Genomic DNA, 25,647 nt, shown 5'->3' on the forward strand with positions numbered 1-25,647 from the left:
TGTACCTGTGAGCGGATCTTGAGCGCGGGCCCCAGTTTTAGTCCCATGGTGCTGAGCAGGTGCTCCTCAGTGAGCAGCGGTAAAGTCTCCCCATCGATGGCCTGTTCCCGAAACACCTGGTAGAGACACAGCGGCTTCAGCCACAGGCCCACACGCACACACACGCACACACACACACGTGTGTGCGCGCCGCTCACTCATACTCGCACACTCTGGCTCGTCCAAAATGAAACGTCTTCAGAACCTCTCTGTGTTATTAATGGTCTATTTTTATTACCGAATAGAATACTTTAAATTCAATTTGATTTACATCAAGGATATTTTAAGACGAGTATCATAAATCATTCTTCTGGTCCATTACAACCATAAAAATATGAATCCTGTGCCCTGAGGATGTAAAAGGGACAATTCTCCAGCCTCAAAGCTGACTGAGAGCATTTCAATGATGGTCCAATCAGCCATCAAAACAGAACCTTTTCCCTGCACCACTGAACATGGGTTTCCTTTACTTTCCTTTACTTTATCAATCGCTACTTATCTCGAAGGCTTGATATTTCATTTTGGATCGACATGAGTCCAAAACGCGCACAGATCACAGACCAGCACACACACACACACCCACACCTTGAGCGCGCTCATTCACACCGAGCTCGCTAATGCATCCGCATTCCTATAAGACGTGTGAGCAGTCTGCTGTAGGGCAAGGCGCCGCCGTCTGAAGCGCCGCGGCGGCGCCGCTGTGTGTGTTATGTCTCGGTTGCTCGTCACCTATGGTTAACGAGCTGCCCCCCCCTCGGCCTGCGTCACCTCTTCTCTCTCTCTGCACTCTGTCTATGTCCTCACCTGTGTGTATTCAGCACATCCGGCCAGGCTGCTTATGAAGCCGCACACATCTTCCACGCTCCACTTGCTGATGTCCTCCGCAGGGTTTGCGGTGGCTGATTCCTCCCCATCCGTGAAAAGACCTCCCATCGAGCCTGCGAGAGCAGCGGAGGATGAAAATGATGTGTCAATACACACACATACTCCAAAGCTGATCTTTAATCAGAGGGTGCTGCTGTTCTTTCATGACTTTTAAATGATGTGTGTGTGTGTGTGTGTGTGTTTGGGTGTATATTTTTATTTTTCTGCACCTTGAACATATTAGCATGTTGCGGCGCCATAACCTGTTGGAATGGAGGGAAATTTAAGCTAGTGTCCAGTTACAGCAACTGCTAACTGCAACCTGGAGTAGTTTTCAGATTCTTCACTTAAGTCCACTGTCAAAGATTTGGCGACCTCTAGTGGAGGGAATAAAGACAACATTTGTATACCTGTCCACAAGCTCCTCCCATTTCAGGAGAAAATTAAAGGTGGCTGCTGAGGGGAACTGTAGCTCCCCCCCAGGCCATTTTGTTCTAAATAAAGTCTGTTGCAGGAAATGCATCTGTTTAGCATGTGTTCCGTCTCCGGATGTCTTCGTCCGGCCCTGCCCACGTGTCTGTGCCACGTGAAGGTCGCACTGAGGTCAGAGGCAGGGCCCCAAACACGGAAAGGTCTCCTCACTGGAGACACACACGCACGCAGAGTGACGCTAATGGGTTTCACATGTCGTCCTTCTGCGTGCCTCTGTGTGTGTGTGTGTGTGTGTGTGGTGTGTGTGTGTGTGTGCGTGTGTGTGTGTGTGTGTGTGTGTGTTTGTGTGTGCAAGTCACTTACCCGTGTGAAAGTAGGGGTTGGCGAAGGGAAATCCAAAGGGCAGCGACTGGGCGTGAAGGGCGGGCAGTGGTGGCATGAACCCGGGTGGCAGGTGATACTTGAGGTCAGTCTTGCTGAGTCCGGGGGTGAAGAGTTGGCGACTGGGTGACTCTGTTCCAGCCGAACTGCAGGGGGCGCTCAGCCTCCCTGAGCTCTCCGAGGTCTCCTTGACGCCCTCGCACAAACCCTTTTTACCCGCCTCACTGTGCCGGTCCCTGGGTTTGTTGTTGGTCTTGGCGCTGACACTGTCCCGCCTCTCCTCGTACACGTCTGTCTCGCTGTCGGAGTCCTTCATCTCCTCGTCCTGCACCTCCCTGTCTCCCTCCCTCCCTTTGTCCTCTGCTCCCGCTGTGTGATCCCCAGCATGGAGCTGCGCATGGGGACCCCTGCAGGGGGTCTTCCTGGAGACGGCCTCTCGCCCAGTAGAGGAGCTCTGTGCCTGTGTGTCTTTGGGTGTGGCGGGGGCCCCCGGTTGTTGCTGTTGGTGGTTGAGGTTAAGGAGGGGCGCAGCAGCCCCGTGTTGAAGCACCAGCATAGCGTTCGAGCGACGCACGAGTTCCTCACGCAGCGGGTGGCCCTCTGGGATGTCGTGGAGGCTCCGCAGTGCCGGGTGGTTGGGAGGGAGGCCAGAAGGTAGAGCTCCCAGATGGTCGGACCCCAGGAGACGTGGCTGTTGCTGACGCTGGTGGAGACTTTCCAACTCTTTCTGTCTCAACAACTCCGCTGACATCTCAAGTCTGCAGCAGTAAACAGACACACAGTTCAACATTTAATAAACTGAAAAGCACAGCTGTTGCGTTTAAATCTGCCCCCCCTGCTGGTGGGTTACTGTGAAGTAATAAAGGCTATCTTCCTTCATATGCTACTATCCAGTACATCTGTCCAACACCCACCAGGCCAGGTTCTGCTTCCTCAGCATCTCCTGTTGCCGAGCGAGGATCTCAGCTGGTTGGAGGAAACTGTAACCTGCCAGAGAAACGGGACGCTTGAAAAAGCCATAGGCAGAAGCAGGCCCACTTCCACTGAGGGACTCAAACTATATTTAGCTTCTCTAAACTCCCTTAAGACTCACCAGGGGTCTGGCAAAGAGCCGAGGGCATCCCCAGGAATGGAGGCCGCAGGTGAGGTCCTAAGGCGATGTGTGGTGCGGTGGTGGGCGACAGCAGCGGCGGAGGGTGAGACAGCTCTCTGTGGACGCCACGGAAATTCAGTTATTTCAAAGAACACACGGGGAGCATTTAATCATGATTTTCCTGCTTGGACAGAGCATTTAGTAATCTTCTATCTGCTCTTTTTCAATCGCGACTCTCTCTCTCTCTCTCGCGCGCGCGCGCGTGTGTGTGCGAGCCGCCCCCCGCCAATGGCGGTGGGGGTATTTTTATCAGCGAAGCTCCAGAGGCCCCCGCGTTGCCCCAGCGCCTCATCAGTCTTGTCACGCCGCAGCAGGCGCCGTTGGCCATTGCTGTACCCTGGGCTGCAGCCTTTCCTTCCCCTGTCGCGCCCCCACCACACACACACACACACAGGCACACACACACACACCACACACACACACACTGCAGACGTAATGAGGGCTGAATGCACAATGCCACTGTGTCATGCTCCGACAGCTGGGGCGGCCCCTGCGTCTTGACCAGGGCCACAGACTGAAGGACCTTCTAATTAACACTCATCCCTCCTCTCTTCGCTCCCTTTTTAAACACACTTCTCCACGTCCCCCCCCCCCCACCCCGTCCCACCCACCCCCTCTCCGAGCTTCATTGAGAGCAGTGAAAAGATGAAGCGTCCTGTGAGCTCGTGAAAAGGCGTCTCCATTATTGGCTCGTCTTTTGTCCTTCTTGAGAGGGAAAAGCGCCTCTCGCCTTTCTCTCTGTCTGTCTTCCCCTTGTTCTGTTCTTCCCTGTCCTTTTCTGATCATTTTTACCAGCAAATCTTCCCTTTCCCCCCAACCCCCCCTCCCCTTTGTCACGTCTCGGCTATGTTTTTGTCTCCCTTAATTTCTCTCATCTTCTGTCTTTTTTTCTCTAACTCATCAGCACCTTGACCTTGAGTCCCAGCTCAGCAGTGAAAGGGACGCCGCGGATCTCTGCCCACTCTGTCTGTGACCTCAGCTGCGTCTGGGGCCTCGCTCTCCAGCTTCCCACCAACGCCGCCTCCCCTTCCCGCTCCCGTCTCTTATTTCTGTCCTCCTGGGCTGCTGCTATCACACCAATCAAAACGCGTCAATGCGCGACTGCTGCTAAAAAACAAGCGCGCACGGGAAACCAGCTGAGGAAAACAACTGAATCAAAACCAACAGTGGGACGGGTGCAACCGCAAATATTGTTTTTGAAACCCTTTCAAATTAGCTAGCGCCTGCGTGTCTCCTTCCTTGCTAAATGATGAGGGGAAGAGAAAGAAGGGGGGGGTCAGCATGGAGGGAGGGCGCACATGTGAGTGCAGAGGGGATGAGGAGAGATTGAGGGGGGTTTGGGGAGGGGTTGAAAACTATTCATCGATCGCCTCCGCCGCTGAAATGTTAATGCTAATCGTATAACCGCTCTCTCCGGCGGTGCCTCGCACTCCAGTGGCAGCTCCAATTAATCTTGGGTGAGGGCTGCAGCGCGTGACCCCAGAGCTGCGAGCTGAGGCCCTGCTAGCCGCTGCTTATGTAATTACACCGCCCAGTGTGTAATCACCTGGCCTAATCCCTCGGGGCTAGCAATTAGCCTTGCGACGCGCTGTTCCACTAGGCTACACCGAAAAAAACTCCCCATCTACCCCCAACCATGGCTCCTGCACACCCTCCTCTCCATGCACGCGCACACACACACACACACACTGCAGACGTAATGAGGGCTGAATGCACAATGCCACTGTGTCATGCTCCGACAGCTGGGGCGGCCCCTGCGTCTTGACCAGGGCCACAGACTGAAGGACCTTCTAATTAACACTCATCCCTCCTCTCTTCGCTCCCTTTTTAAACACACTTCTCCACGTCCCCCCCCCCCCCACCCCGTCCCACCCACCCCCTCTCCGAGCTTCATTGAGAGCAGTGAAAAGATGAAGCGTCCTGTGAGCTCGTGAAAAGGCGTCTCCATTATTGGCTCGTCTTTTGTCCTCCTTGAGAGGGAAAAGCGCCTCTCGCCTTTCTCTCTGTCTGTCTTCCCCTTGTTCTGTTCTTCCCTGTCCTTTTCTGATCATTTTTACCAGCAAATCTTCCCTTTCCCCCCAACCCCCCCTCCCCTTTGTCACGTCTCGGCTATGTTTTTGTCTCCCTTAATTTCTCTCATCTTCTGTCTTTTTTTCTCTAACTCATCAGCACCTTGACCTTGAGTCCCAGCTCAGCAGTGAAAGGGACGCCGCGGATCTCTGCCCACTCTGTCTGTGACCTCAGCTGCGTCTGGGGCCTCGCTCTCCAGCTTCCCACCAACGCCGCCTCCCCTTCCCGCTCCCGTCTCTTATTTCTGTCCTCCTGGGCTGCTGCTATCACACCAATCAAAACGCGTCAATGCGCGACTGCTGCTAAAAAACAAGCGCGCACGGGAAACCAGCTGAGGAAAACAACTGAATCAAAACCAACAGTGGGACGGGTGCAACCGCAAATATTGTTTTTGAAACCCTTTCAAATTAGCTAGCGCCTGCGTGTCTCCTTCCTTGCTAAATGATGAGGGGAAGAGAAAGAAGGGGGGGGTCAGCATGGAGGGAGGGCGCACATGTGAGTGCAGAGGGGATGAGGAGAGATTGAGGGGGGTTTGGGGAGGGGTTGAAAACTATTCATCGATCGCCTCCGCCGCTGAAATGTTAATGCTAATCGTATAACCGCTCTCTCCGGCGGTGCCTCGCACTCCAGTGGCAGCTCCAATTAATCTTGGGTGAGGGCTGCAGCGCGTGACCCCAGAGCTGCGAGCTGAGGCCCTGCTAGCCGCTGCTTATGTAATTACACCGCCCAGTGTGTAATCACCTGGCCTAATCCCTCGGGGCTAGCAATTAGCCTTGCGACGCGCTGTTCCACTAGGCTACACCGAAGAAAACTCCCCATCTACCCCCAACCATGGCTCCTGCACACCCTCCTCTCCATGCACGCGCACACACACACACACACACACACCTTTCTGATGTTCCCTCTCTTTCTTTGCTCTCCATCTACTGCCTACTTTTGCTTAGCATTAGTCCGCAGATGAATAACGGTCAATTAAAGCTGCATGACTGGGGCTGCCAGGCGTCTGCGCCACCATAATTAGGCCTAATCACGAAGAGCCAGAGAGAACGAGTGTGTGTGTCTGACACTCCTCTCCGCTCCCTTCCTCCATCGCTCACCCTGTCTTCTTCCTTTATAGGAGGCAATTTTAAGAGAGGCGTGGTAGGCATTAGTTGTTTAGTGCGGGGCCCCCTGTGTGTGTGTGTGTGTGTGTGTGTGTGTGTGTGTGTGTGTGTGTGGTGTGTGTGTGTGTGTGTGTCTGTTTGTGTGGGTGGGTGGGTGGGTGGGTGAGAAAGAGGGTCTTTTCTTTCTGTCAATTCCATCTCTCAATTTTGTTGACAAACCATTAACATGCTATGAAAAGATGAGGCAAACACTCAGAATGAGCAGAGTTCCGAATGAAAAGTGGGCTCACTAAACTCTCTCCCTGTCTCTCTTTCTTTCTTTCCTTCCCTCTCTCCCTCCCTCCCTCTCTTTCTTTGCTCTCCATCTACTGCCTACTTTTGCTTAGCATTAGTCCGCAGATGAATAACGGTCAATTAAAGCTGCATGACTGGGGCTGCCAGGCGTCTGCGCCACCATAATTAGGCCTAATCACGAAGAGCCAGAGAGAACGAGTGTGTGTGTCTGACACTCCTCTCCGCTCCCTTCCTCCATCGCTCACCCTGTCTTCTTCCTTTATAGGAGGCAATTTTAAGAGAGGCGTGGTAGGCATTAGTTGTTTAGTGCGGGGCCCCCTGTGTGTGTGTGTGTCTGACACTCCTCTCCGCTCCCTTCCTCCATCGCTCACCCTGTCTTCTTCCTTTATAGGAGGCAATTTTAAGAGAGGCGTGGTAGGCATTAGTTGTTTAGTGCGGGGCCCCCTGTGTGTGTGTGTGTCTGACACTCCTCTCCGCTCCCTTCCTCCATCGCTCACCCTGTCTTCTTCCTTTATAGGAGGCAATTTTAAGAGAGGCGTGGTAGGCATTAGTTGTTTAGTGCGGGGCCCCCTGTGTGTGTGTGTGTGGTGTGTGTGTGTGTGTGTGTGTCTGACACTCCTCTCCGCTCCCTTCCTCCATCGCTCACCCTGTCTTCTTCCTTTATAGGAGGCAATTTTAAGAGAGGCGTGGTAGGCATTAGTTGTTTAGTGCGGGGCCCCCTGTGTGTGTGTGTGTGTATGGGGGGGTATGTGTGAGACAGGGCTGCCCTTAATGACGGGAGCGTGGGGGGATTAGGAGCGCCGCGCGGCCGCCCTCGGCTCCTTCGCCGCAGGAACACATTTACACAGGAAGCTCATTAAAATGGATGAGGCTCCCTCCACGCTCGCTCTCTCCCTCGCCCTCTATCTCACACGCTCGCTCGCTCGCTCGCTCGCTCCCTCCCCTCCTTATCTTACACTCTCTCGATCTCCGCGCTCCCTATTTTGGTTCATATCTCTCCGTCACTTAGTCCTCCTGCCATTTCCTCTCTTCTTCTCGTTTGCTTCTCTCGCTGTCGCCACACTTTCTCCTTTTTTCCTCCCTCTCTCTTCCCTCGTTTCTGTTCCTCCTTTTATTTGCCTTGCAGATGCTCGGTGAGCTTAGTGCCATTTAAGGCCAGACAAATGTAGCGCCAGGCTCTAAGTCCATCGAGCGGCCCTAATGATTTGTTTTTAACAATGGGCCCTAATGGGCCCCAGATAATCAATGATGAGGGGTCGATGGAAAGGTGAGCCGCAGAGAGAATTAGAGCAGGAGAATGAAGGGGGGGGGGGGGGGGAGCTTCTGTCTTTTTCATTCTCAGCCACTCTGATTTTTGCTTTTACACAGCAGTTAACTTGATTTGAATTTTTCTCTTCACTTTGGACCCATTTCACGCTCATCACGTCACTTATTAATTTCCTTATTTCACGATATGAACGTCATTAGAGCATTTGCAGACTTGACCAGACACAATTTGGACTTCTCTTTCCACACGTGTGGCCATTACATTGTGTTAGTTTCTATCAGAATTATACAGTGGAATCCAAGAATGTTGTTTTTAGCCCACATGCTAATAATTCTTGATTAAGAAAATGCTAACTAGCACCACCAAATCAACCATTTGATAGAAGAAGACTGACGATGGTGGGAATAATGCTCATCAGACTCCTCCAGGTGGTACAGTCATGACCTTCATGCAGGGTTGTTGTCTTATGTGATCTTTATGTTTGTGCCCTCCCAATACACTTCATGTGTCTTTTGCATTATGATTCCATTAGTTTGCTGGTTTTCGTGGATCCGAAATCCTAGTCTGGTCTAGTCTGGTCCAAACCTTCCCGGAGCGTGTTAGTCTGGCCTCAAATGGTTTCTTTTGACTTTGAAAAAAGCCTAATCTATAAATTTGCTCTTCTGGTTGCTCAGCTAATGTCAATACTACATGCAGAAGACAGCCGGTACTACGGTGATTCCTTTAACATCAGACACCTGACTGCAACTTTCTATTTTAAACACAACTGTGGGTAATGGGTGGTGTTTGAATATGCATTAGACAGTCTATATATGCGCTGTATTCTAAAACAGCATGTTGTACACGCAGCATATAGAGGACAGTGGCAGGTACAGCAGGACAGACTGGAGCAGGTATGGTTGGGGGACTCGTTAACTGGTCCTGTGTGGTTAATTACTCTAAGAACAACCGGGGCTTGCTGACTAAATTTGCACAGCACTTCTGGCCTCTCTGTCTGCCTGTCCCTCTCTGTCTAACTAACACACACACACACACACACACACACACACCACACACACACACACATACACACGCACGCACGAATTAGCAAACATATTTGTGCAAACAAATCCAAATTCAGTCTGCATAAATGAGCACGCATACAGACCGCCAGCTTGAAAAATGGAACAAACGCAGGCAAACGTACAACACACACATATACGCACACGCACACACACTAAATACACCCCCACATCCTCCCAGAGCAGCACCACACAGCGCCTGGCCGCTCTGCTTCCTGCTTACATCCCCACCGCCAGCCCCTCACAACCCCCCTTTGTGTGTCTCTCTCACACACACAAACGAGCACACATGCGGCGCGCGCGCACACACACACACACACACACACACACACACACACACACACACACCCCTACTGCCGCACCGCCGGCCCATTATCGATCCCCCGCCTCTCTCCGCGCCACATAAATAATCGACAAGCAATTACCCGCCCACTCCCGCTGCCCCGGGCTTTGTTTGGGAGGCGCAGGGGCCAGCGCTGGGGGGAGAGGAGGGAGGAAGAGCCAGGGATGCAGACGTGCAGCTCCACAGTGGTAGCCAAGAGGTTATTGGATCCTTGGTTTAACAATGTATGTGGAGATGCACACACACACACACACACACACTCACGTGCTCTGTAGCATACTGAAAAAGCCAAATATGAGCTCAGATCTTGCTGAGAAAACTAGGTGGAAAAACTGGCTCTAACTGACAGGTGATTAACTCCGACGCTGTCTGAATGAGTACACAATTTCTGGAAAGTCAGAACATTGTTTCATTGTGATGTTCCCATTTGTATGTGCCCACGTCAGCGGGGGCCTGTAATGCAGTATATATGTGCATGCAGGATGTGGGTGTTGGGCTTATTAATGATGAATAATGCCGGGCTAGCTGCGTCGCGGCTTCGACAGCGAGCGAGGCCTTGACTGATGAACAAGTCTGTGGTGCGGGAAAGTATGCGTTCTGCTTCCACTTCTCACCTTTCGGCATAATGGGCGTCACGGTGTTGCGGCAGGCCCTGTTTACGTCTCTGGCTGGACGAAGAGGAGCTTCCTGCTGGGGGGAGGTGGGCCTCTAAGGCTGCCGGATTCCTCACTGCCGCGGCCAATGCCTCCTGGCGAGCGCGCAGAAATTCTGAGTAATAAGCAAAGAGGCAAAACAGGGTGAGCGAGATGGGAGATGATAAGTAAAACATAGATGATTAAGTGTTTTTAATCAAGAGAAATGTAGCGACAAGAAGCTAATTTGCAGGTGATCACTGTCCGCCAGACACTGTGACACAAGACACCCGCCCGACTTATCTTTCTTTTTCATTACTTGCATAAAATGGGTTCACACCAAAATCTTTAAAAGGGCTGAGTGAAAACAAGCTCGGATGCTGAAAACCCTGTGGAGGTTTTGAAAATTCTTGAGAAGGAAAAGATGAAAAGGCTGGAAAGGCGGCGAGAAAAAAAAAACTGCGAATGCTTTCAGACAGACGGTGGCTTCGTGTTTTTGTACCTCTCCCTCTCTACACCTTCACCCGTTCTCCACCCTTTGCCCTCGACTGCTCATTCCATGTCTTTTTTGCGCCCCTTCTCTCTCTCTCTCCCTCTCTCCCAGAGTGCCCGGTTGTCTCTCACCCTCGCAGGAGAAGCGGCCTCATCATTATCAGCCAGGCCAGGCCACACCAGGAGACATGGCTTCTAATGAGAGAAAAATCCATCCCGCTTTCTCGTCCGCTCCCCTCCCTCTCTCTGCCTCAATCTATCTATCCTCTCTCGCTGCTCTTCTCCACCCCCTCACCCCCCACCCCCCCTTTTTTAATTAGACAGATCCCTCGGGAGCTAGAGGCCATTTCCGCCGCCGGTACGGGTGTGACGTGTGTTTGTGTGTGTCTGTGTGATTTAGGAGCTTGCGTGTGAGCGTGTATGTGTGTGTGTGTGTGTTGTGTGCACAGGGTGTGTGCGGAGGCAGTTGAGCGGGCGCCGCCGGGTTGGGGGGGTGAAGCGACAGATATTAATGCGGCCTAGCTCCGGTGTATCGATCTGTTTGCTGCGCCAGGCCGCAGGGGACTTGGCTGGCGGCAGACAAGTGTGTGTGTGTGGGTGTGTGTGTGTGTGTGAGTGATGCAGGGGGTGAGATAAGGAAGGGATCAGAGGAAAGAGCACACGCAAGCGTACATGTGCACACACACACACACACACACACACACACACACACACACACAGTGGTTGTTGTGCACTTGCATACCCGGTGCAGGGTTAGCAGGATAGATAGTCGACCTCTCTGAGGGTTATTTTCCCAGCTCACACTGTCACCATACCAATTATTTTGGATGACCTAATGAATTAAAGGGGTATTTGGGTAATTTTCTATCTTGAACTTTATAAAGTTTGAGGCATTATGTGGTCAAAATCATGGCTGCCGATTTCAACAACCTGCGTCCCAGATTCTTACATGGTCAATACCTTTCATACAAGTGAGGATAAAACACTTAGAAAAACCCAAATCGTTTTGTCAATCAAACGTATTATATGTCCTCCTTCCTGCTTTAGCCCATGCTGGGTCTTTTTTTATCCCGGGTATGTTATTGAAGCTTCAGTAGTCCAACACTTTGTCTCTCTCCACTTTCACATTCTCTTTTATGTGAAGAGAGATGTGTAGGGTCACCTGGGGCTCTATCCTGTGTGTGTGTGTGTGTGTGTGTGTGTGTGTGTGTGTGTGTTGCAGGTTTCTCAAAAAAAGAATACACCCCCTCACTACCTATCCCAAATCTCCTATTGCTGCTGCTGAAGAACAGGGAGAGACTCCCTCCAAGTGCAAATTGGAGTCCTAATTGAGGAGTACCCTGTAAATCCCCCCCCCCCCCCACCACCCCGACACACCCACACACAAACACACACTCCGTCTATTTGAGTTATTTTGGGAGGTCCCTGTTTACCACTAGGACCCATCCCACTTATCCTGCTTTTGTAGCGTCCCATTTCTCTCCACGCCGTTTCTGGACTGGAGCCTAAATCCCCTCTGTTAAACTGGGTTTTCTCTTGTCTGCAGACACAGACAAGCGCCGCGTCCGCGCAGCTCGGCTCGGCCTCGCCGTGGATTTGGGGGACTCACAGGTACACAAAAGCTGACACGCTTTTGCCGAGACCGCCAGGAGATTAAATATGTTTTCGGGAGGCAGCGGGCTCAGACGGACGTAAATGCCGGCTGTTTTGAGTTTGAGGAAGTTTTTCAGGCTGGCAATGGGGCTGATGATGAGGAGGAGTGGGAGGAAGAGCTGTCTCCAGCTTCATGTTTCAGATCTAGACTAAAGTGTGGCGAGCAAAACCAAAGCAGCCCTCCGTTGCTCTCGCCTGCGTCGAAGAACAGCCTTCAACGCGGCCCTCCCTCTACTTTCATCTGGATCTCGGTGCTCTCCTTTCTTTTTTCTCTCCTTTCATCATATGAAGAGGGAGGGAAAAAGCCCCCCTGGCCATTTCTCCAGTCGGCCGCTCCACCTCCCCACCCCTGCGCTCCTTTTGCCCATCAGGTCCAGAGAGAGCATCTCAAACAAAACCATGCGCATTCATCCACATGTAGGGTTCCTCCTCACCCCTGCCTCCCCCACACAGACTTTAATTTTACCGGGCCTGCACTTCAAACACATGAAAGGATGCTCAGTGGGGACCAAGGCTAAGGGGAAAGCCAGAGGTGGGGGTATGGCAAATGGGGGAGGTGGGAAAGGGGTATAAAAGCTGCACTTGAGCTGGAGATGTATAGGAGAGATGGTGGAGGGAGTGAGAAGGGTCAAGGGGGGGGCGTTGTGGGAGAGAAGGTCAATGTCAAGGGGCTGAAGCGTTCGAAGACAAAACAGCCACCAACTCGGTCCTGCAGAAAACAGCCTGCAGCCTCTTCCTCCCAAAGTTGAACTCAGCTGAGGCGCAGTGGGATGAAAGAGGTAAATGTTTCACTGTAAACTGGGCTAACACCTGCGATACGCCCGTAAACGTGCGCTCCAAGTGGCACTTGATTTCATTGCATACACAGAAAGAAAAATAAATGTTGTAAATCCTGTAATGCTTAGCCGCACAGGGAGGAAAAAAAGGCTTTTTCCATTTCCTGGTTTTCATTTAATGACACGTAACGATCCAGCTGTGGACACACACGGTTCTAGTTGGTGTCCTGAGCAACATTAACAAGCTGTAAATGCGTATGTTTATGTCCCCTAGTCCTCTAGGAGAACTTAATTATTCCCTTTTTCTTCATCATTTCCTCTCCAGTTTTTTTTTTTTAGACTCTCTGTTCCACTCGGATCTTCTTCCCCCTCACCCAGAACATACGTGCGCAGAATGAAAGCTGCCGCGGACTATCAAACGATTTGGAATGTGGAAATGAAGCGACTGTATCTGTATCGCACCAGAGCGTCTATCTCGTGCCAGCGAGGTTTCTGGGAAGGGAAGCCAGCAATCAGACAGCACCCCGGGATATAAAACCCCCACAATGCACTATTTCTTGCTGCTAACTCCGCTACGGCGCAGGGAGGAGGCAATTAAAGCTTTTATAGGCTTCGCCCTCAAGATTTGCAGCTAGCAATTAAAAATCATTACTAATCAAATAAAAATAGAAGTGGCTCAAACTACAATCTGGCCGGGGCATCGATTAGATTTATGCTACTGCAAAAAAGCTAATAAAGCGACCGAGAATTAATGTTACGTTCTTTTGCAATAATGTGAGAAAAAGGTTGACATTTAATGGCGGCGCGGTGGAATGAAAACACAGCCCCCGTCCGGCGTCCAAATGAGGCAACTTCTGATTTCCCCACATCAAACTATGCATTCCTAAAACCAGTTTGTGTCTGCAGAAATGAAGAGAAACTGGGACACCAGTGGTTTCCAGGGTGTTGTGGGATTTAGAGGGTTGGCAGGCGGCCAATGAGAGCTCCCAAATCAATGGCGCCGCTGGTGCACGCTTCGGCTTGTGGGTGTTAACGACGACGGTCAGAAATCACCCTGAGTGACAATTTGACGCTGGGTGAGCAGGCGCCGCAAATAGAAATGTCAGCTGTCTCCTCGGGGTTTTACGGCGGCAGCGGCGCGGCTCGCTTTAACACGGCGCCCCGGATGCCGCGCTACGCTCCGGGGTTAAAAAGTAGCGCTGCATCTGTTCTGCCGCGTGACAGGTGAAGGAAGAGATCGATTTTCTTTCTTTCTTTCTTTTTATACATGCTGAAGTTGGCAAAATGTCTTTTACTCAAACTAACTTTAAAACAAAGAGAAAAGGGCTCAAGCTCGACAAAACGCCCTTCCGATTGTAAAAAATCACGGGTGAAATGAGGTTTGTGCGTGTGTGTGTGTGTGAGTGTGTGCTAACCGTGGCCTGGCAGGCCCATGCTGCTCGCCAGCTGGTAGAGCCGTTGCTGCTGCTCCTCATAGGTCCCTTGTTCACTGAGCGCTGACATCATGCGCCTGTAGTGCTCCTCGGGGCTCATGTGACCGTGACTGCCGCCTGCCTCCACCACCGGGCTCTGAGAGCTCTCTGAGGAGGCGAAAGAGGAAATATTTCTATTATCAGGATTTAATATTGAGACATTTATGAGGGAGTCGTGCTTCAGTACTTCCATATTCTGACACGTTTAGCTTCCACATTAGCGCTTCGAGGTGGCACAATATCGTTCACGATGGGGAATAATTGAGTCGCCACGGAGCTTTAATGGTCAACGGCAGAAAATCACTTTTCGGTCCAGTTTTTTCCGAATGAAACGGTCGCTGCTTCCTGTCCAGGAACCAGTCCAGCGGTTTAAGTCTGGCTAGTTTCAAGATGAGGATTGATCTTTGATCCACGGCCCCGAACCCAGCTCTTCTTTTGGACTTTTTAAGATACATATTATAGAAAATGCTCTCCTGCTGCACACGCGAGCCGCTGTAGCAGCTCTGCTGTGTTTAACATGGAGCAAAGATGATGCGATGTCTCTCTGACCCCCCCTCCACCCTCACTCCATCAATAGTAACACGATCTAAGGTGAGGGTGGAGGCAGGGGGACACGGGGAGGTGGTTCGGGAGTTAGGAGGAGAAAAGAGGAGGCGGCAGAAAGAAAGACAAGACTATTTTTACCACCCTCCGTCTTATCGAAACCCGAGCCTGGCCCCAGGCAGGCGAGCAGAGGCGGTGCGGGCGGCGAGCAGAGGTAAGGGCGGAGGTGGCGGTAGGTGTTACAGGGTGGGGGAGGAATCGACTATGCAGTCATCGCTGTCTCCACCAGAAAAAGCTCCGCTTGATCTGGCCGACAGCGGCGCGTTTGCGCGCGCGCGTGCAACAAGTCCGTGCTTGTCTGAACTTCTCTCGCTCCCTCAGCGCAGCGTGGGGCGCCGCCTTTGCACGCAGAGAGAAAAACAAATGGCGTTTGCTCAGAGGCGTCCAATCTTTCTGTCTCCAAACACCACCGCCATCTCTCCTTATCTCCGTCTCTACGTCTGCGCCTGCCGTTAGCGTCCAAGTGTGGATGCAAGCAGATGCACACACACACACGCACGCACACATGTGAGGTGAGCCTGACGACTGGGTATGCACACAAGTCAAGGTTAAAATACAAGCATGGCTGCGTTTTCCAGCGACTTAAATACACTTCTCGGAACCACAGACTGCACACACGACACACACTCTGCACCGGGTGTGTGTTTATAATCTGTCTTTTATGCAAATGTGCAGCAAAGGAACAATATATGCATAGAGGTTGCACACAGGAAGACAAAGTCAGACTAAGACAATATGAGCCATAACACACACACACCTGCAGACACACAAGCAGGAATGTGTCTAATAAGGCGGTAATGGCCTGGAATAAGTAATGAGCAAGAGGCTCCAGGCAGGGCGGCTGTCTGCCAAAGGTCACCCAGAGGAACATCGGTCAACAACAGAACCGGCCGACCCGGTCTTGCGATCAATCAAACATCTAAATGCACTCGACTAGTCGCCCAGCTGTTTTGTTTTTCACAAAAATCAGCCATTTTTAACTAAATTCAAACTCATATTTCAACCGATTGGACTGTGTGTGTCTCCGGAGGTGCGGTTGGGCCAGCCCTCGGTCGGTGTGTGGTTTTGGGCTGCTGTATAATGCATCAGTCAGGAAGGATTCCTCAAGGCAGGTTCGATGGCACCCGGGTCTACCGGACTAAAGACACGTGAATTATAAATGATGGAATTTTCTTGCTATAGTTCTCATGGTATTATGAGAAAGCAACTATCAATTAATCAAATATTACTAACGTTCCTTATCAAATCACAGTGTCTGCAGGTCTCTCCCTCACTCCACACTCTACACAATCCAGTCAACACGTGCACACACGTGCACCCAACACAGACTAGGACTCAATGCCTTTTTACTAATGTCAGCACACACAACACAGATAACCCAGGAAGGCCTCCCTCGGCACCCTGTTCTTCTCCAGTCAGGTAGCGCCGCGTTGCCGTGACGTCACCTCACTTGTGTAGCTGTCACAGCACCCCCACCCACACACACACACACACACACACACACACACCCCTCCCAGTGAAAGAGCACCGTTGAAGAACATGCTGTGCCAAACTATAACGCTGACTCATCACCATCATGGCCGCGTCATCTTACCTTTGGGGGATACACTACGTGACTTCTTGCTGTCTGAGGGACACTCGCTGCTGCTGCTCGGAGAGAAGCTTCTCCTCTTTCCTAGAAGGTCATCTGCAAACACACACACACACACACACACACACACAGGCATTAGCTAAAGTCAGAGCTCTGATGCTGAGGCTCTGCTCCACGTCTACAACAGTTAGGAAAGAAGAGGTGAGAAGGGAGCCAGAGAGGGAAAAGTGAGAAATACAACAAGGAAGAAATGGTTGTCTGGAGATGTGCCGGTTCTGTCAGGATTTTTTTGGGGGGGTGGGGGGGGCGTTCTGCACCGCCTTGGATGACTGATCCGCTCTGCTCGTTCATATGCCTGTTTGTCTGTGGTTGCGGGGGGAGGTCCTGTCCTCAACTATCTCTTTCCAAAAGCCTGTCCTCAGGTGTTAGCACTGTCATCTCTCCTCTGTCTTCTCTTTTTTTCCAGATGTTGGAACGAAAACCTCCGCCTGATCTAAAGTGCACGAGAGCCTCTCAGCTGACTCAGAATCTCGTCTCAGCCGCCAGTACAGCTACATCATGTTTATTTTTAGTTTTTGTACCTCCCCGACAGCCTGCCTGTTTCTGTGCTGCCATCAGAAACACTCGTCTCCCCGTCTTGTTTTCCCATCTGCTGCCGTGTCTTCCTCCTCTCCTCTTCCTCCTCCCGTCACCAGTTTTCCATCTCTCCTCTCATTAGCCTTCTCTACCACACGCTTCTCTCCTCGGCCGCAAAATAGAAGTAACCGGTGTACAATTACAAAACCCCCTACTGCCGCCACATCCTCCCCTCTCGTTCCCTCTCTTCCTTCCCGCCCAATCACCTCCTCCGGTAAACACACCTCGAATCAATAACGTCCTAATCAGCGTAGGAGGCGATGCAGAGCACGTCGCGCGCGGCTCTGGCAGGAAGGCCGAGGAAAAAGCCGTTAGTCATTGTTCGCTCTCTCTTTCCCTCTGTTTCCAGCTCCGATTTTCTCTGCTTCCTCAACTCAGACAGCCAAACCACAGAGGCTACCGTTTCTCTTCTTTCACTTTTCTTTATATTCTGTCTCTGTGGCTCACATATTTTAGGAATAAAGGCCATTGTATGTATTTTGTACCCTTAATTCTTTCCTCAAGTTGAAGGATTTTGATACAATCAGAGCTTGAAACGTAAGCGCCCGAACACATCGCTGGTATAGCTCTGAATTCTGAAAATATTTTGTTTTCCCTGTCTCGCATACTTGTGCCCCTCCCTGTATCACTGCCCTCCGTGTTGGTGCCAGATATAGAATCTATTTTGCATCAGCAGCAAGACAGCAAATACGAACCTGATGATGTTGCAGACACCTAAAACCAGGCACAAGCTGTGCCGATTAACAGAAATAAATTTCAACATATCGTGGACGAAAATGCTAATGCTAACTGAGTAAGATGATGGACACAAATGACCACATTTACTGAAACTGAACAGTCCATCTCTGCTGCTCCCTGTGCTAGCAGTTTGCCGCTAGCTAACTGGTTTGTCAATTGTGTGGTGTTCGGTGTTATAGGTCAACAAGAAAAAGGTCCAATATTAACGAGCTGAGAGGGAGTGTATCATCATTTATCTCAGGGCCTCGACATACCTGGTCAATACGTCTATTCTTCATCCTTACTTGTGTTCTAGCACACAGAAGAGTCTACTTAAAGGCATCAGATGAGTTCAGGTCTAGTTTTTCACACTTTAAAACATATTCCTGCTGCTTTTCCATTACATTTATTAAAATGAAGTTTGACAGGTCTCCATCTACAGGATGCTTGTATACCCCCCCCCCCCACACACACACACACACACACACACACACATCCTTAGTTACTGTAAATCCAATCCTGCACTGAGCACGCACAGGCTTACACCCACACCCAGAGCGTCTCATGATCAAACACACACTGGAGCCGTCTCTAGAGCCGACCTCACTCAAGACACCGCGTCTCCTGAGCTAGTGCCCAAGGGCCAGAGATTTGTGGGGCGGAAAGCTTTTAAAGCCAATTAAATGGGGCTTCTTAGAGAACTAGCGCTCCTTTTTAATGCCCAAGCCTGAGCTCTCGCAAGCGTCTTTCCTAACTCTTTTACTCCCACTGACACCACTTACAGTCACGTTAGCTACCTTGGGCATTTCCCTATCATCTGCCTGTTAAAATATGACAAAAACGGTGAGTCAGAGGTTTTATTTTAGCCGCCAAGTCTAAATAAACTGAAGGCTGCATTAGCTGAGATGATTCAACTCCATATTTGTACATTATTTGTCATCAGGTGTGGAGGAAAGGTCAACTTTTTCTACTCAAACTAACGAACAACAAACTATTCGATCCTCGGTCTAATTTTTTTCACAGCTAGTTCACCTCCGTATCTGCTGTTATTCCTACTGAGCAATACCGCAGATGAAAACCACGGGACATGAGAAGAAAGAGAAACCAGTGGGGCCCAAACTGCCTCTCTTTCATGTGACACCACCAGGGCGAGCCATCAGGCGGGGGAGCCTTCCTCTTTCCTTTTTACGCTGTGATTTCCTGTCCTCAAACTTTAGCCCTCTTCCGCTCCTCTCTCCGTCCCACGGAGCGCGGTGACACTCAGACAGCCAGACTCCTTAATTCCTCTCTTACTCTGTTAATCTGTCATCTTTATCAGGCCGGGGAGGGAGGGGGGCTGTGCGGAGAGAGGAGGAGGAGCTGTGGGGGCGACAGGCGTGTACGCAGGGCGAGCCACCAGCCGCAGCCCCCCGATCAATCTCCACATTACAGCTGACAGAATGGTGCTAATAACTTATTGATCCCCCTCCGTGTGCCGGGGCCTCCGCCGGCCCTGAAAGCCCCGCCATTGATTGGCTTACAGGCCGGTGGAGCTGGGAGCGGGGGTGGTGGGTGATGAAGATGGGGAGAGATGCGCCGCTGACGTCACGTGCATACACTGTAACAGTCTGCAGCAATTTGTCTCGTCCACTTTTATCACAGCCTTCATAACCACAGGTTCCGGCCACTTAACAGGAAGTGTTAAGTCTAAAAGTTAATCAACTTGTGAGCAGGGTATGGAATCATCATCATCGTCGTCGTCGTCAAGAAAAAAAACAGGAAATAGACAGAAAAGTGAGTCGTGTTTGAGCATCTTTCCCACGTGCGCTGTAAACCTGGGCTTCAAAAGTTTATCCAGAGAGCAGCATGCGTGAACACAAATGACCCGGACACCCCCACCCTCAACCTAAATTTGGACACACTTTGTGTGTGAGCGCAGCAGGAGCAACAGTGGGACAATCGCTCGGTGACAACAGTGAATTCTCGGATCGGGATAACACTGACAGCTGCAATCACATCCTCATTTCTGAAGGGTTTAAAAAAACCCAGAAACCTTCAAATGACAGCGGGCGAACAGCATCTAAAAACAGCCATTTAAAACCACATACGGAAAGGTGTACATGCAGGCACGCACGCACACACACGCACGCATGCACGCACACACACACACACACGCACACACACGCGCGCGCACACACACACACATACAAAAATGCATTCAGGCCCTAAACCGCTAAACCCCCAACCACACACACATCCCCGTGCATGCACACACACAAGCACACACAGCGCCAGGCTCTAACTGCCTCTGAGTCTGAGTGCAGGAAACAGAGGAGAGTGTGTGGCGGTCCAAAAACACCTTATCTGCCTGTTTGAGTCTCTGGTCTGACCGCAGAGCCATGGTTTACAGTCTCCACAGGCAGCCAGACTCCCAGCGCCGGCGCCCGTGCACCCCCCCCACGCCGCCACCTCCCCTCCCTTTTACCTCACAGAGACTCCGAATAGCCAGCGGCTGGGGAGCGAGAGAGCAAATGAGGGAAGGAAGGAGGAGGGGTGGAGAAGAGAAGGAGGGAGGCAGCCCTCCTGTCTGTCCCTCAGATTTAATTAACGGCCTACTCCGGCGCAGAGACGACCCAGCAAGCCTGCCTCTCTTTCCTCCTGACCCACACACACACACACACACACACACACACACAGACACACACAGACACACACACACACACCACCACCACCACGGCTCGCCCTCCCCTGATACCACCACCGCACTCATTCATCTCTCTTTCCCCTGTCTCTCCATTTCCAAATGTTTCTTCCATCAGCGCAGCCTGCTAGGACTGCTGCAGACGTTTCCAGGCTCCGTTTCTAAATTTCCCGTACTTCCCGTTGTCCTGTTTATTGCTAGCATTAAGGAACAGTGTTTTAAGAACAGAGTGAAAGGGCAGACATCCGAGTTCAGCTGCTTTCCCGATGCTTCAGCACCCACCTTGATATTTGGATGCAGATACGGACCCGTGTTGACTCTGCGTGGCTGCGCCCTGTTATTATGCGTCACATGAATACGCGAGCGTCTAGTTTCGCTGGCAGACAGGATTTAAGGCGCTTTGGCGGCCTGTTAAATCTCCCTTTAATGGTCAAACGGGAAGGTTTTAGGAGGTCTTGGACCCCTGTCTGAGTTATGCTACACTGTGAACATCCTCTTTTATCCACTGCCTCCCGCCACCCCCTCTATCCCCTTGTGTCCTGCTCTATTAAGAAAACTCCTTGAGGTTCTGATTTCTCCATTAAGTTTAGCAGCTGATTACGTCGGCATTTGGGTGGAAATCCGTTCAAAACCAGGGTTTAAGATGCTGGCTGTCTGCTGCGGCGCAGTCGCGCCGCCTTCTATCCATCCTGGTGGGTATGGCACCGTATGGACAATTAATCTGGCAGACGGGGTGTGGAAATGTTGAGTCTGGGCTGATTATAGCACTTGGGGTGCCCTGGGATAATTGTATAAGAAGAACAGGGTCAACTACGGGGCACAAGAGGCGCAAGGCTAACGATGGCTAATAGAAAATGAAGAACATTTGTTTTTTTTGTGAAAAAACAACTTATCACTGTGTATCGTTGAAAAAATCGTAGTTTTACAGTCTTTGGTGGCCAAACAATATCCTCAAACAAGCTAGTGGACAAATGGCCGTGATTAAATGGCCCGTCTATAAGCTCTTAGTGCTTAAACACGCACACAAACACACGCTTCTGCTCACACACGAAACTGGATTAATGGCAAACAAAGCTATTTATTCAGAGGCAATTTGAAACAAGGGGTTTAGCCAAAAAAAAAAAAATCCTGGAGTGCAGCAAAGGATGTTTGAAGAACATTAAGTAATCTACTTCAGAGTGACCTTTAGGAAAGAGTAATAAGCTTAAATTAAATTCCCCTCCATCACACAAATTAGGGTAAATGAAATAGCCAATGGAGGACCTACATATGTGAGACGAAATGTAAAGCAGGTTGTAGCATCAGCGCACATAAGAGACGAAGGAGGAACTACATCAAACCCCAAACTTTAATCAAGAATGAATTATTTATAGCATATTCCACATATGTCCTCGCAGCATTAGTAACACACCAGGGAGTTTTACCTGTGTGTCCAGTCCTGGTTCCGTGGTCGGACGCCGACTGTCCCTCGGGCATTCCGTGCTGTCTGGAGCTGTGCAGGTTGGAGATGATTGTGGAGAGGTCACTGTCGCGACTGTAGGACAAAGAGAGGAGAGAGAAATGCGACTTTCAAAAGGCTGCCGAAATTCACTGACTGTTTGCTGCTCACCATTGAAACCCTCTATGCAGAACAGCATCTGCTCTAACACAAAACGGACTTGTTCGCTGCAAGCGGCGGTTCTATCAACTGGATCAGCGCTCCCAGGTGCATAATGCACTCTGACAGACTAACCTGACTGGCACTTTTGGGTCTCATCCCCGCTCATCTTCCACGCTAAGATGCATTAACGAACATATTCTCAACTCATAAGTGGTTTATCAGCTTAAAACCTGATTAGAATTCTTCCTAAATTCAGGTCAACAGCAACAGTTGAAGTAAAAAGAGAGGTGAGAAATATCTGTGACTTCGATATTGTAAACAAAAATCTGTTTGAAGGGCTTTCAGACACCTAGTCTGGTACCAACTGGAAGAGCAGGTAAAAGCTGCAGATCAGCCCACTCTGGTTTTAAATTGCTAATCCAGCTGCCTCTCTGGCCTCCCCAAGGGCACCAACTCCACACAACCGGGAACCCACACAACCATGTCACTGAGGTATTTCACTGGGAATCTGATTACCATTGAGATCACATTAAACTGAATAATGATGGGAAATAAGCATTGAAGAGTGTGAGAGGAGTGTAACGGCCACAATCGCAGCCTCTGGTCAATGTGTAGCCAGAAGTTCTGGGTTTGAGTGTGCGGGCTTATAAATGAATAACATAGATTCAAATGTGGATGTCCCCTTTTAAATGATGCACATTTTTAGAAGAGCCTTCCAAATCTTAAAGCTATCATTTAAGGACAAAAATAAGAAGAAGCAGCGCTCGCGCCTGTCAGCGGCCCTTCCTGTCAGGAGGAATCTCATGTAAAGGCTTAACGAGGCAACTTTATTGAAAGCAGAATCTTCGACGAAGGGGGTCTGGTGCGACACAGCGTGCACCGTTTATGGGACAGAAGCAGCGAGCGGTTCTTAGATGCCAGCGCTCTGACGAGGCCACACTCTGCGGCTGCTGGATTTGGGCTTTTACAGCTCCATGATTACAGGCTGGCGCTGTAATGTCAAGCTGCCGGTCGCCAAGCTGTTTTCCACTCCGCTTAAACGCGGAGAGGAGCGCAAAGGGCTTAATGCCGGCCACCGCTTGCTTCACCAGTCGCATTTCAGAGAACCAGTGAGTCAGAGAGACGGCTCAGACAAAACAGCGACCACTGCTAAGTACGGAGACGCTTGATTGGACTGCAAACTTCTAATGACAGCCTTCTTTGTTTTTTTATGTAAATGGATATAATTAGTAGGTGTGTGCACCTGAGACCTTCGATGTTGTCTTCTAAAAGAAGACGAATTGCTGAGAAGGATTTTATTTGCTCTAAATACCATATTATAATTCTGTCAGCCTGTGTGACGCCCTGATAGCCAATCCCATCAATCACTGGGCTGTGTTACAACACCACCCTCTGTCCATCATTTAAAGCGATCACCATAATGCTGTCCTGAACTTCTCAGAAAGGTGATGAGGTTATTAGAAGTGGACACTCTGAGCCACGATCGGCAAGGACATTGTTAGTCTGATAATTAGCGCACTTTTCCTGAGCCTCGCCACCTCGGCCCGTGCTAATGAGGGCCAGGCCCTGATCCCACCCACCTCTGCCCTCTCCCCAACCCCTCCTCCCCCAGTCATTATCTGGGTGGACACAAGGTCACACTCAAGCTCTGCGAGACGAAGCGGGGGCCGGACGGGGATAGCTTTAAAACCTGCTCACCTGAGTCAGCGCTCCCTAAGGAGCTCCCGAGGCCAGGGTTAGCTGGGAAGGACGGGGGGCCTCGGAGAGGATTGAACGGGGGGATGGGGGGGGGCGCTTTGAGGCTGTTGGGTCCGATAGCTAAGAAGGACATGAGCTGTCTATCTTATCACCCAGCTGCAAGCTGCAGACAATCATCTCATCCTCAGCTCATCCCAGATCTGGTCAATAGTCATGTGCAGCCACAGGACGGGTGTTCTGACCCAGACACCAGGATGAATACTCACCAGTGCTGCTGATATTCAACATTAACAAGCTGATAACACATATTACTACTAAAGTAAATTCACCCTGATCTCACTCATTACTACTGCAGGAGCCTAATCTTTTTTAAACTGGAACTTTGATATGCATCACATTTCTAGCTGCAGAGCTGTCACAATGTCAAGAACCACAGTTGAATCCAAACGTCAGGCTCCAACAGCAACCAGAGCCGTGGCTCTGTCCTGTCTGCTTGGCTGCTGCTCTTTCAACAATGGAAAATATTACAATTACTTATCTGTAAGTCACAAAGAATGATGTTCATGCGCCCTTATGCATTTCACTGCATTTGGGCCTATATCCATTCCTATGTTCCAAAAACAACATTTACTTCTTATACATTGCTTGCTGAGAGCTGGTCGGTGGGTGTCACCACTGATTACGCTCTGGCGAACAGATCAATAGAGGATATTTTTGCTGAAAGCCGGGGTAAATGATGCTGATTCAAGAGGAATCTGATTACGGAGGTGCCTGGACACCGGGATGGCACCGCGGGAGCCGTATTTAAAGAAGCAGCATTCCACTATGTTGAGCATGATTGGTCAAAATAGCTCAAAAAGCCCGTTTGCTGCTGGAACAGGGAGGCGGCCAACACTGGCACACGGCGCTGTGGTGTCGGGCTGGAGGTCACAGAGTGAGCTGGGGGGAGCTGGCAGCCCAGCACCCCGACACCATGTCTCACACCACCGCTAGGAAAGTGCTGACAGACAGGCAGCAGGGATGTGAAGGTAGAGAAGTGGAGGAGGAGAAGGGAGAAAGAAGGAAGCAACATCTGGTGCAGAACTGCGTGCCCTCCTCCGGTCTCAAGGCAACAGCTCCAAACACTCGGCCTCCTCCAGCCTGCACAGGTGGCCCAAAGCAACATGGAAATACCACCAGGCAACATGTAATATTCAACAATCACTGCACAGTCAGGTTGGGAATTGTGCAGAAAAAGAAAAAAAAACGCTTTGAAAGCCAAGGTTAGTGTCTTTGATGCCCCACAGGCAAAAGAAAAATACAGCAACTCGCACATATATCTTTAGACACGCCATATTTAAAATAAGTATATAGATAATACTTATATAGCTTATAATAATATAAGCATATAGACATATAATAATAACATTGTCATGCTGCTCACAGTTAGATTGGAAGGAAACTGGAAGCCCTGCTAGCAAAGAGGGAACGGAATAAATGGAGAAATAGATGCATGAATAAGTGAGAGGCGCAGGTCCTCTGCTGATGGGAGGTCGATCAGCAACAAAAAATAAAACTACAAAGGAATTAAAAGTGCTGTATATCCAGGTTCTCCCATATGCAGACATGCACAAAATGCTAATTTCCCCCATTGATTTTCTCCTCTCGTACCTTAAACCTCATTTTAAATACACATCGCTCTGTAGATCCACTGCAAAATGTCATCATCTGCTTTCACCATGTGTGGGAGAGCGCGCATAGTGTCGCCATGGAAATGATTAACTTCACACTTATAAATGCACCCAATTTGGGGACTAGCTTGAGAAAACACCAACCGTCTTTTTTGTTGATTCTGTGTTTTGACAGGGAGTCGACAGTAAAAACACCGGTCTGTAAAAACACAACCTTCATCCATGTAGTCAACGCCCAATCAGCTGCAGAGTGCTGTCGCCATGGCAAACGCCCGTAAACAAGGCCAAAACTGCTTTAAGCGGAAAGCACCTCGAGACAAACTATAAAACCTCCAAGCTCCCTAATTAGTGCTTTGGGGAAAAGGCATTTCCAGTCATTTCACACCAGCCGTGACCTCTTACTGGCATACGGCACTGACA

At 50.3% G+C, this 25,647-nt stretch overlaps 1 protein-coding gene across 1 annotated transcript in view; it reads right to left on the reverse strand.

Annotated features, from left to right (window-relative positions):
* Positions 1-25,647, reverse strand: part of samd11 (sterile alpha motif domain containing 11) — a 40,693-nt gene that overhangs the window by 1,801 nt on the left and 13,245 nt on the right. The window contains 9 exon segments of the mRNA XM_057042229.1: positions 6-116; positions 844-977; positions 1,699-2,474; positions 2,631-2,703; positions 2,810-2,925; positions 9,622-9,775; positions 13,976-14,140; positions 16,230-16,322; positions 21,684-21,793. Coding sequence (XP_056898209.1) covers positions 6-116; positions 844-977; positions 1,699-2,474; positions 2,631-2,703; positions 2,810-2,925; positions 9,622-9,775; positions 13,976-14,140; positions 16,230-16,322; positions 21,684-21,793 — 1,732 coding nt within the window.

The sequence above is a fragment of the Takifugu flavidus genome, chromosome 8 (genome assembly GCF_003711565.1).
Source record: "Takifugu flavidus isolate HTHZ2018 chromosome 8, ASM371156v2, whole genome shotgun sequence".
Lineage (NCBI taxonomy): Eukaryota > Metazoa > Chordata > Actinopteri > Tetraodontiformes > Tetraodontidae > Takifugu > Takifugu flavidus.